Raw genomic sequence first — 13,217 nt, forward strand, 5'->3', positions numbered from 1 at the left:
AACTGGGCTGTTGACTCATCCAGGTCTGCGATCTTTAACGAGCGAATTGTGAGGAGCAGCAAAGATGTCTTGTTTTGGTGTAACGTCATAGGTCAACCGGAAAAGCAATACATTTATACTTGCTCCAAGGAAATAAGCACCCCCCAGTGTACGGGAGGCACACGGCGTATGACCAATAGTCGCATTAGAACAACTATTTGAGAAATTTGAAATTTGATTGACTTAATGCATGGAAAGATAGTCATCTGTTTCATTTTGCTATTCCAAAGTCCGTCAAGGATACTCTGACATTAATTACACACCACGGTCTTGTCATCACTAGTGTTCGCTCTGCGCCGACATGAACACGCAGTTCATGCTGCACAATGTGACCGTGGTTGTGGAGTACCGAGACCCGTTTATCAAAATGGTCTTCAAAAATGTTCTAGTGTTTGTCCTCGGCCTGTTCATCAACTACATCAACATCATCTTCATGCACACCTTCTGCAAGCATCAGGTAAGACATGGTAGGACACGGTGAGACATGGCAAGACTTAGTCAGGAACTTTGAAAAGAACATACAACAAACTGTGACACAGTTCTCCTTTGCGGTCAGATGTTCTACACCAACCCTCGCTACATCCTCTTCTTCCACCTGGTGCTGAACAACGTAATCCAAGTGAACGTGACCCTGGTGCTCTTCTTTGTCAGCTACATCCTGTACACGATCAACATGTCCGTGTGTGTCACTTTGATCCTGCTGGCGCTCTTCACCACCGAGAACATGCCGCTCAATCTGGCGTGCATGGCGGCCGAGTGCTACATCGCCGTGTGCCTGCCGCTGCAGCATGCCCGCCTCTGCACCGTCAACAGAACTCTCATCACTATTGTTCTGATCTGGACCACGAGCTTGATCTCGGTTCTGCCTGACCTCTTCATCACCTTAGCCACCAAGCCACTCGACTTCTTCTCTTCTAGAGTGTTCTGTATGCGAGAAAATGCCTTCCCTAATCCGCTGATTTCCAAAAAGAAGGACAGCACCTACATTGTGTACCTGATCCTGGTCTGGTCTGTTCTCTTTTACACATACTTTATGATTCTCTGTACCGCCCAAAATGCCAGCAAGGATGGCAAGAAGGCCCGGACGACCATCCTGCTACACAGCGTCCAGGTCCTCCTATGCATGACCACGTATGCCGCGCCAATAGTCAAAACCTCTATAAAGAACTCGTTCCCTAAGAACTACAGCGACTCTCTCTTCGCTAGCTACATCATCGTACAGATACTACCTCGTGCCATCAATCCTGTCATCTATGGCGTTCGAGACAAATGTTTGAGTAAGTTCTTCATGCACGAAATGAGCTGCAAGAGCGTTGGGCGCCCGAACCTTTGACTCATCACGTTCATTGGCTCATTTCCTCTTTTTGACTCAACTCCATTGTTTCTACACTACAACCCGTTTAGAAGAAAGGTTTAAATGGCCAAATCTTCACTGACTTACTCACTGTAAAACACAGAGTACATAGATAGCTAACAGTGAAAAAGTAGTACCTTAATGGAAAACAACTTTTACTACTTAATGTATGGTGAACCTTGTTGCTGACACCCATGTCAACAATGTAAATTAGTAAAGGGATTCTTAACCTTTTTGACCTTGAGGCCCAACCTTTCCACTAAAGAGGGGCCCAGGCCCACTCAAATATTAACACTGAATTCGTAATCATGCTCTTGATTTTTATCGTGTTCAGTAATTATATCTAACCTTCTTTTAGTTTACAAACCTGTCAAATAATATAAAACTATCGCCATGTGTACATGGACAACATTTATTTAATCTGATCATCATTCAGATTAGAATGTTCCTGTGTAGATGGATCCTGAAAAAAACGATCTGATTATGACGTGTTTTTCATGCATCACACCTTAATTCGGAATACTTTACTTTGACATGCGCAGAACCTAACAAACAGAAAGGTGTGTTATTATTTGTGCTATGGCGCCATCTTTTGGACGAGTTCGCTCACTGTAGGTGCTGAATAAGCAGTAAACGCTAAACAAACGTGACTTTTTGCATTTCTGCTTGTTCAATGTTATCACAGTATTTATTTCTTTTTTTCCCCTTCTGTTAACTACTTTTGTTTTACCTCCTTTTTTGAAATTGAGCTTTTCTCTGCTTTTTATGTTGTGATTATGTACAGTAAAGCTGTGAATAAAACAGCTCATTAAGACGACAACTGGATCTCCTCTTTTATTGTTATATCGACACGAAACTCCAGACCATACTTTTGTTTTTGCTAGTCTCGTTTTAAGGCAACCAACTCAACAGTATATAATGCTACGTCTGTACATGTTGAATGGGGGGAGACAGCAGCAAGACAATCGCTTCATTCGGAGACTATTACATTTAGTCCCGACTCCACTAGGCAGGGTTTCCCGCAGCGCTATGTTGTTAAGGCGGCCGCCTTAACAACAAAGAGCCACCGCCTAAACTAACGTCTTAACAAGCTGCTACGCTTCGTTCTGCCTCTGCCTCTGTCAGTACGTCTCTGCAGCACCCAGTAATGTCCCACCCACAGAACCATCTGATTGGTTACACGCAGAGCGGTAACAGCCAATCAGCAGTGCGTATTCAGAGCGCATGTAACAGCCAATCAGCAGTGCGTATTCAGAGCGCATGTAACAGCCAATCAGCAGTGCGTATTCAGAGCGCATGGAGTCAGTGCTCCTTCAATGGAGTGAGCAGAAAGGTGAGCATAATGCAGCGGACTCTCCCCAAATTATAATAAACACTTCCAAGTCAACTACTAGTAACATCACTATGAGCCCGTTGACGTTCTAGAAACATAAGCGGCAGCTCAGCTCGCTCGCAGTCATTGAGGTGAAGGCTAATTAGCTTTTAGCGTAACGTTAGCTCACTGTGCGGTGTGTGTGTGCGTGTGTGTGTGTGTGTTACGGACAGCAAAGCCCTGTCTGTCTGAGAGAAAGACAAGCATTATTGACCTACAGTTAACAACTACGTTATTTTACTTTACCTTTTCCTGTGTTGATTGAGCTGTGTTGAAGCAGCAAAAAAGGACATTATGTTAAATGAAGAGTTTCCTGAAGCTGTCTCTGATAGTTGATATAATAATGTAACTGCATCATAAAGCCTACATGAACTCCATGGTGTTCAGGGATGAATAGTCTCTCCTATTGCTATTGTACTATTTTTTCAGCTATAGTTACATTAATCATTAGTAATGTAGCAGCCTAGTTTTGAATGGCAGGGTCCCTGCTATCACATGTTGATAAGAATATAACGTTTACATAATAAAAATCAACTACAGGCTTCCCAAATGCTGTAATAAATTAAGCATGATGAGTTGAGCATATGTCAGCATGTGGCCCCACTTTTAACTCTTTTTTTCAAACGCTTATTGCAAACGCTTTGTAACCTGTATGTTACTCTAATAAAGCACTGTACAAGTACTAAGTAAAACAGTGAATGATATGTCTGGGCTAGAAACTAAACTCGGCTCTAGGAATGAAGAGTAATAAAGACTGAACACAGGTTTTAAGTTTAAGTGGTACCAAATTATATTGAAGAATAATAGGAAAAATAAACAAACAACATCAACATGTAAATTCGAATGACCATTCACATATTCAACAATTCACAGAACGTTCAGTATTTACAATACAATAGTGTACTTGATTCAGTCCTTGTTTTCTACCAACGATGGTATAAGCGCAACACGAGTTCAAAGTTCATTAAACGGGCCCTACAAAGTCCACGTTGTGGTGGCAGTGTCCAGAGGGGTTTTAGTGAAGGGACAGAGGAAACGTGAATGTTCAGGAGGACCGCAATGAACACGTTGCGTTTTGGTAAAAAAAAGGGAAAAACAGAGGGCGGCTGCTGAGAAGCCTCCTACCAGCCCGGGGCTCGGTTGGGTGGATTCAGTTCAGTTCAGGTGGTTCGGTTCCAGGCATAAAGCTTCAGACTAGTTCAGGGCTCTAAGCTCGCCATCCAACCTGGCCTGTATAAAAAGGGCAGGACCAGTCAAGTTTTCAGTGCGCACACAAAAGAAAATACATTCAAATACTAAATACTAAATAATACTACTATATTCAAATATCAAAGTATATTCCTTAATATTGTACAATAAATAATTCATAAATCCAATTAGAATAAATAATATAATAATTGTTAGGTCAAAATATTCATTTCTCAAATGGTATCAAAATGTAAACACTGCATCCACAAATAGAGTGCTAGCAGACACAGTGGTTGACTGGACTGCTTCAAAAAGTGCCTTGAATGCATAGCACTGATAACCATCAAAGCAAATAAAACAAACCAAGAACAATCAGACAATTGTTGACAGTGACAACATTTCATTCATTGGGTTGACTATATTCAGAGAAAGCGGGCATATAAGTAGATGCCAACAGCTCCATTCAAAACGAATGCAGCAGCTAGGCTACGTACAAAGCTACACAAATGCAACTCACCAATTCCGCAGATAAATCACACAGTGTGATGGGTCCGGTGTTGTGCCGGTGTTGTGCCGGAAAACGCACCCCTGCCGTAGTTTCCCGGCACAACACCGGCAACACAGATGCATCGGCGCATGCGTCGAGCTCATAGAGCAATAGAGGCTTTGCAGTCACGTGATTTTATCACGTGACTTTGTTACGCCGCCATCTTGCCGGTCAACCGGTCAGCTCGTTCCTACGTGTTCGTACAGATTCAGTTTGATTTCTGCGCTACATTTTCACCGATATCATCCGAATTATGGCTGATTTGCTATCCAATGAAGTTGTGCATTTGGATGAAGAGTCCAAGAAACGTTACCGAGAGAAGTTGAACCTTGTTGGCACAACGGATCCGTACCTTTTACCGAGAAGCATGCTAAAATCACCTGAGCATTTTACAACAGCCGACCTGCCTGAACTCTCATATCCAGACATTTATAATTACCTCGTCGATTCACCATCTCCGTACACTGGAAAGGACCTTAAGGCATACAAGAGTCAAGTCATTGATCAAGAGAATCTGCTATCCTGAACTGTGTAGATTTTCAACAGCCGCAACTAGGTGAGAAATTGGATTTGAAAATTTAATTTGCATTGCAATATAATTAAATTTAATTGTAGTTTCAATTTGTATTTATTGTTTGTATTTTCAATTTGTATTTATTGTTTGTAGTTTCAATTTGTATTTATTGTTTGTATTTAAATCTACTCTTTATGAACTTTCAGACTTCATAAAGAAGGTAAATTGTATATGGTTATGGGTGCTTAACAATCTTAAGTAAGGCAGTCAGTAATCTTAGTAGTTAGCTTTCAGATTGCATAAAAGAGGTAATTGTGTAATACATGGTTATGAGTGCTTTCTCTCGCTTATCTGTCTATCAACTGTCATCCCTTAAATGTCGCACTATTCTTTTTCTTCTTTCTGCCTATTGAAATGGTTTGTCAAATCGCTTTACTATGTTTGCTTATAACCAAAGTACTACCTTTCATATTTACGTTTATATTCATCATTTTATTTTTAGATGGGGTTGCGATCACGAGTCGGACGCAAGGAAGCGGTACGAAATGATAATGACCCAGCGGCACACTGGCCTAAACGTTGACGAAACCGGATTCCACATGTCTGCCGACTGTCCATATTTTGGCGCATCACCGGATGGGCTACTCTCGTGTGACTGCTGTGGCAAAGGGTGCCTCGAAATTAAGTGTCCCTTCTGCATCAAAGATAAAGGACTGGAAGAGGTTGCTGGTGAGTCCAAGGCGGTCTGTTTGGAGCAGAAATCGAACGGCAATTGCGTGCTACGTGAAGACCACCAGTATTATTACCAAGTACAATCACAACTGTATTGTACTGGCAGGAAGTACTGTGACTTTGTCGTATGGAAGGAGAATCTACTCTTTATTCAGCGCATCATTCCTGATGATTCCTTCCTGGCAAACGAACTGGCCAAGTTGGACAATTTCTATCTCCGTTGTATTATGCCAGAGCTATTAGCTAAAGTGTACACGGTAGAACAATCTGTTGCTACCACTGCATCCGCTTCGGAAGAGTTTGTTTGCTACTGCCGTAACCCTCCCACTGAGGATATGTTGGTTTGTAAATCCGAGAACTGCAGCATCAAAGCATTCCACATGAAATGTCTTGGCGTAAAACGAGTCCCACAACGATGGTTTTGCCCTAACTGTAAGAAGTTGGAAGTAAAACAGAAAAAGTTGTTTCTGTAAGATTCTTTCCTGGTATTTATTACACAAAAAATATGGATGCAACATCATTACTCAAATGGTACAATTGGGTCGGATAAATTTGTAAGTGCGCATGACACTTGTACAATTTTATCTAATGTTGTGAAACATGTTGTTTGTCATCAAATGACAATAAAGAGATGGGTATGATATTTTCCATCATGGTATACTTTTGTCTTGCGAGTCCAATAACTCTCTCTACATGGATACGGACAGCAGCTAATCCTCTGGTGCCCTCAACATCTAGTGGATTAAGCTTCCTTCTTTTCGAATCTCAGCGTGCACCACATCTTCACCAGCGGGTAGTTGATCATTTTCACAAGGGACAGACTGGGAAATATTGACAAGTGCTGCTGCTGCTGCCAATGCCCTCTCGCGGTCTCTCTTACGCTGCTTGAGATTTTGTCTTCTCTCAAAGATCTTCATTGAACATTTGACTTTTCGTTTGTGAGGTGACTGGGTATGCTCAAATATACTTGGCACATAGTCTGGGGATAGTGGATCTTCGCTTTTTGCACCTAAAACAATCACATTATTCATAATGACTGCCATAAATAATTAAGCACGTTGTTGATGGGGATATACCCAGTTCAATTTGTTTTGTAATGGCATTTCATAACTTGACATATTAAAAAACTGAATAGAGTGAAATCATTCAGATACCTGTCTGTTTAAGTTGCTACCGTTTTTATTTTTTCGGCGAAGTTGGTAGAGTGGCCTTGCCAGCAATCGAAGGGTTGCTGGTTACTGGGGTTCAATCTCCACCTTCTACCATCCTAGTCACGTCCGTTGTGTCCTTGGGCAAGACACGTCACCCTTGCTCCTGATGGCTGCTGGTTAGCGCCTTGCATGGCAGCTCCCGCCATCAGTGTGTGAATGTGTGTGTGAATGGGTGAATGTGGAAATACTGTTAAAGCGCTTTGAGTACCTTGAAGGTAGAAAAGCGCTATACAAGTATAACCCATTTATCATTTGTTTTTTCACGATGCCTCATCTGATTGGCTTGAAAACTTTACCAATAAAAATTTTAACCTTGTGCCAATGGCTTGAAAACTTTACCAATGTAGATTTTACCTTGTGCCAAATGAAGTAACAAAAAGCCTCTTGTTCAAAAATGCTTCATTAGAAAAAAATTGTTTCACAAGGTCCATCATAATTTTTTGGGAAATTTCCTAATGCATTCACTCATGATAATTAATTGTTCAATTCCAATATGAAGCTCAACATTTACATTGATAAAGTTTTCAAGCCAATCAGATGTGAGGCATCATGAAAAAATAAAAAAGGTACCTAGCATCACACAGACAGAGGCGGGGGGGGTGAACTGAAGAAATCATCCCATTCCCTCTTGTTGCCTTTCTAAAAATGCACCCAGCATTTTCAACAATCATATTTGTATCATCCCATATTGTATTATTTCACATTTTGTGAAACAAATCAGGGGTGAATAGTTTGTTTACATACCTGATATGAAGTGTTCATTGCATATCCTTGTGTACATCGTAGGTTTCCATCGTTCACGACAAATCGCCGCGATCCGAAGCTAAGATTTGGTTTATCGCCTCGTCTATTGCTACATCCAACAGCACAGCAGGTTTCCGGCATTTCCAAGCTCAAATAGCAGCAGATCTAACAAGAAAGCGTGTGTGAGTCGTTGACTGGCAGTGAACTGGTGACCGGCAAGATGGCCGCCAAGCTAATGTCACGTGGCTGATGACGTCAGCTGCAAAGCCTCTATAGTATAGAGGCTTTGAGGGTCTCAAACTCGCGGCCCGCGGGCCAAATGCGGCCCGCCGGACGCTAGTTTGAGGCCCCCGCCTTGATATGAAAGTTTAATGTTAGTGCGGCCCGCGCGAGTTTGACATGGATGCTGTATGGTATCATGTACCCAGAAATGACAGCTTAAAGCTGTGTGCACACCGGACACAATTGACACGATTTTGTCCCGCCCATACGCGAGCGAGCCCGCCTGTTTTGCTTTTTCTCTCATCATCCATGACTGAGATCACCACCATCACTGCGCTGTACTGCTCTGAAAGTCCGAAGCTCCGCTGTCATTTCTGGGTACATGATACCCTCTGGAGGCGTCACATTCTCCCTAGTTCTCCCTATAAACGTGCATTTTTTTCACACTGACAGGCTCAGATAGTTACAATAAGTGTCCGACAACATACTAGAAAGGAGAAATGAACGTATGTCTACCTTTAGCTTGAGATCGCTGTTTGTTGTTGTTCTGCTGCTGTGTGGACTAAAGGGGTGTTCACAGCAAAAGCGACAAAAATAATCGCAAAATACTCAAAAATACTCCCATGGTCAGTAAACGGCCGCCGGTAAACTGTGGGTTTTTCCCCCAGTTCTCTCCTTCAGTGCTGCTGCTCTGAGCCGGCTGCCTGCCAGCTAGCAGTGGTTCAGTCCTCCGGTCCAGTCCCGCGAAAAAAATAAACAACCTCCGGTCTGCATTGACTTTGTATGTAATCTCGTCGGTTTTCCCCCGGTTCTCTCCCTCCGAAACTCCCGGTCAGGTAAACCGCCAGCGAACTCCGGTCCAGTCCCATTCCCCCGGTCAGGGGAAGTTCACAGGGGATTCACCGGCTCTCTCCTCCCGGTCAGTAAACAGGGGATTCACCGGCTCTCTCCCTCCAGAGCCGGCTGCGAAACATAAACTCTCCTGGTCGTTAAACGGTTGTCGGTAAACTCTGTCTTCCATAAACTGCAGCGGGCACAGCAGCCTGCAGGACACCGCACAGGACCTGTGTGCAGTAACGTTATGAGACTCTCCACACTGATTGGCTCTCGCAACAAACAGCGATCTCAAGCTAAAGGTAGACATACGTTCATTTCTCCTTTCTAGTATGTTGTCGGACACTTATTGTAACTATCTGAGCCTGTCAGTGTGAAAAAAATGCACGTTTATAGGGAGAACTTATAATATAAATATTAAACGGCCACCACAAACACTTTGTGTTTCCATGGTTTCTGACGTTCAACCAATCACTAACTGTGCCGTGCTCGACGTCATATGCAGGCGCAGGACCCTGAGCCAATCTGGTACCAGCGGAAATTACGTTCTTTGTACGTCAGCTAAACACTAAAACTTAAACTTCAACACAACAGCGATACCTAGTGAAATTATATATTACACAGCCCCAAACATGTCTTTCTCAAAGCCTGCAGTGAAGAGAAAGGTTGGTGATGAGCACAGACAATTTCAGGAAAAGTGGGAAATTCAGTATTTCTTTGTGGAGCACAGGGGCACTCCGACGTGTCTTATTTGCACAGAGAAAGTTGCGGTGCATAAGGAATACAATTTGAAACGTCATTACACAACTAGACATGCTGAGGACTATGCAAAATACCAGGGAGATGAGAGAGCCAACCGAGTTGCCAATCTTAAAACATGTCTACTGAAGCAACAAGATTTTTTTAAGAAAGTAACCAAAGAGAATAACGCAGCAGTCGAAGCTAGCTATGTGGTTAGTGAGATGATTGCTAAAGCAGGAAAGCCATTTACAGAAGGTGAATTTGTCAAAAAGTGCCTGTTACAGGCTGCAAGTATTGTCTGTCCAGAAAAGAAAGGTCAGTTCAGCAACATCAGCCTTTCTGCCAACACCGTGGCAGAGCGCATTTGTGACATGTCAAGTGACATTTATGATCAACTGTGTGAGAAAGCAAAATGTTTCAGTGTATACTCAGTCGCTCTTGATGAGACCACAGACATCACTGACACTGCCCAGCTCGCAATATATGTCCGTGGTGTTGATGACAATTTTGAAGTGACAGAGGAGTTGCTCACAGTAATGCCAATGCATGGCCAGACCACCGCTCAGGAGATATTTCACCAGCTGTGTGATGCCATTGAGAATGCCGGTTTTTCATGGAAGAGATTTGTTGGGATAACAACTGATGGAGCGCCATCAATGACAGGGAGGAAAAATGGACTGGTGGCACTTGTTCAAAAAAAACTGGAAGAGGAGGGTGTGGAGGAAGCCATAGCTCTGCACTGCATTATCCATCAGCAGGCCCTTTGCAGCAAATGCCTGAAATTTGACAACGTGATGTCTGTTGTTGTGCAATGCATCAACCACATCAGATCCAGGGGCTTAAAACACAGAAGGTTCCGTGCTTTTTTAGAAGAAATGGAGTCAGAATATGGGGACGTGCTTTACTTCACCGAGGTACGTTGGCTCAGCAGGGGAAACATGTTGAAGAGATTTTTTGAGTTGAGAGCAGAAGTGAAAGTCTTCATGGAGAAGAATGGGGTGGCTGTTCCTGTGTTAAGTGATCCTATATGGCTCATGGACTTAGCTTTTCTTGTTGATGTCACGCATGAGCTTAATGTACTGAACAAGAGGTTACAAGGCCAGGGGCAACTTGTCAGTGCTGCCTATGACAATGTGAGAGCATTCTCCACAAAACTTATGCTATGGAAAGTTCAGCTATCTCAGACAAACCTTTGCCATTTCCCAGCATGCAAGGCACTTGTGGATGCAGGCACACCATTCAGTGGTGAGAAGTATGCTGATGCCATTTTGAAGCTACAGGAGGAATTTGACCACAGATTTGCAGACTTCAAGACGCACAGAGCCACATTTCAAATTTTTGCGGACCCCTTCTCCTTTGATGTGCAAGATGCCCCTCCTGTGCTTCAAATGGAGCTCATTGACCTGCAGTGCAACTCTGAACTCAAAGCCAAGTTCAGGGAGGTGAGTGGAAGAGCAGACAAGCTTGGGCAATTTTTGAGAGAATTGACTCCCAGCTTCCCTGAGCTTTCCAGAATGTTCAAGCGGACCATGTGCCTTTTTGGGAGCACGTACTTGTGTGAAAAGCTCTTCTCCACCTTGAACTTCAATAAGTCCAAGTACAGGACCAGACTTACTGATGAGCATCTTCAAAGTCTACTGAGGGTCTCAATTGCTTCCTCCCTCAAGCCAAATGTGGCTCGGCTATGCGAGAGGAAGCGCTGCCAGACCTCTAGCCAAAAGTAGGCAAGAGAAGCCATGTTCAGAACAGTTCATGTTGAAAGTTTCATTAATGTTCATGTTAAAGGTTAAATAACTGTTAATACTGTTAATTTGAATCTGAAAAAAAATAATTTCTCTACCCACCAACTATATGTGGTTTCTTAAGTTTTTCTTATTTGCTGTTTTATTATTATTTTATTTATTTATTACTGATTGATTGATTTATTTTCTTTATTCTTTATTTGTTTATTTATTTTTTCATCTTATTTTGTGTAGAAAATTAAAAATTAAGATATTTGAGAACAGTGGAATGTTTTATCAGAGCTTTTCTTGTGGAAAACCGGAACCAAAGCACTGAAAAAGTGTAGGGTATAGCAGAAGCAAAAGCATTGAAGACAGTTTTTTTTTTCTTTTTTTTTCTGTTTTTAATAAATGCGTTTTTTTTGTTGAAAACCTGATGCGGCCCAGCCTCACCCAGACCCTAGCTCCAGTGGCCCCCAGGTAAATTGAGTTTGAGACCCCTTAAATTGATTCATGATACAGATGTATAATATCATCATAATACAGTCATCACACAAGTTAATCATTAGAGTATATACATTGAGTTATTTACATTATTTACAATCCGGGGTGTGGGATATAGAGGGGGGTAGGGGGGGGGGGTTAGGTTTGGTTGTTATCAACCCTTCAGTCGTCTCTTCTTAGTTATTATTTCTCCGGCTGTAGAAAAGACCCGCTCACAGGGCACAGAGGAGACGGGAGTGCGACACAGTTCGCGTATCGGTCACGTGACCAAAACAGCTCATGATCGGTCACGTGACTTTCTAAAAGCGGTACGCGCACCGACACAAGGTATAGAGTCTATACAGCTCATGATCGGTCACGTGACTTTCTAAAAGCGGTACGCGCACCGACACAAGGTATAGAGTCTATACCTTGTGTCGGTGCGCGTACCGCTTTTAGAAAGTCACGTGACCGATCATGAGCTGTTTTGGTCACGTGACCGATACGCGAACTGTGTCGCACTCCCGTCTCCTCTGTGCCCTGTGAGCGGGTCTTTTCTACAGCCGGAGAAATAATAACTAAGAAGAGACGACTGAAGGGTTGATAACAACCAAACCTAACCCCCCCCCCCTACCCCCCTCTATATCCCACACCCCGGATTGTAAATAATGTAAATAACTCAATGTATATACTCTAATGATTAACTTGTGTGATGACTGTATTATGATGATATTATACATCTGTATCATGAATCAATTTAAGTGGACCCCGACTTAAACAAGTTGAAAAACTTATTCGGGTGTTACCATTTAGTGGTCAATTGTACTGAATATGTACTTCACTGTGCAATCTACTAATAAAAGTTTTAATCAATCAATGAAAGAAATCGTCTAAAATTGAATACGTTGGAAAAACTGTTTTTTTTTAATAAAAATGTGTAAAAAATAAATTACAAAAAATCCCAGTCCACAAGCATCCTCATTCACAACACGTTCTCTTAGATTTCCATGTTATGATACATGTTCCCAATTTTTATTGACTGTATCTAAAAAAGATTAAAATATATTTTTATTTAAATGAAGATATGAAATAATCCTCAATGAAATACAATGACTTGGTTTATATTATTGTATATACTAGGTCATAAAATCAGTGTCAGTTGAGTCGGTCCATAGGTTGCCTGTAGGGATTTTTAATGTCCAGCAGATGTCAGTATTTAGTGACACAGTATCAACACAGTATCAATACAGTTTTGCAATGTGTCGAAATGCTTCATGACGCCTCATCAACCCATTCACACTCAAACACTCCCGCGGGACGACCCACGGCTCCGGTAGTCGGCTCCTACAGTTCGACATTATTACATTTCAGTTCAGAAGGCTTAGTTAATAATTAAAGCGTAAAACCGAGTCACATACCTGCAGCAACCTCACACAGCGTGTCCCTCTCGCTGTCACCGGTAGCAGCCCACTTCCGGGTTTTATGCTAGTCTGATAGCCGTGTTAGGTCACATGA

General features: G+C 42.4%; 1 protein-coding gene across 1 annotated transcript; it reads left to right on the forward strand.

The window, feature by feature from the left end:
* The first annotated feature begins 340 nt into the window (after nt 1–340).
* Nucleotides 341–1,736, forward strand: LOC133645939 (odorant receptor 131-2-like). Its single transcript, XM_062040869.1, has 2 exons — nt 341–496; nt 596–1,736. Exons 1-2 carry the CDS (start codon nt 341–343, stop codon nt 1,370–1,372), a joined length of 933 nt encoding a protein of 310 aa, XP_061896853.1. The 3' UTR covers nt 1,373–1,736.
* The last annotated feature ends 11,481 nt before the right edge of the window (nt 1,737–13,217 follow it).

Source organism: Entelurus aequoreus, linkage group LG01 (assembly GCF_033978785.1).
Source record: "Entelurus aequoreus isolate RoL-2023_Sb linkage group LG01, RoL_Eaeq_v1.1, whole genome shotgun sequence".
NCBI lineage: Eukaryota > Metazoa > Chordata > Actinopteri > Syngnathiformes > Syngnathidae > Entelurus > Entelurus aequoreus.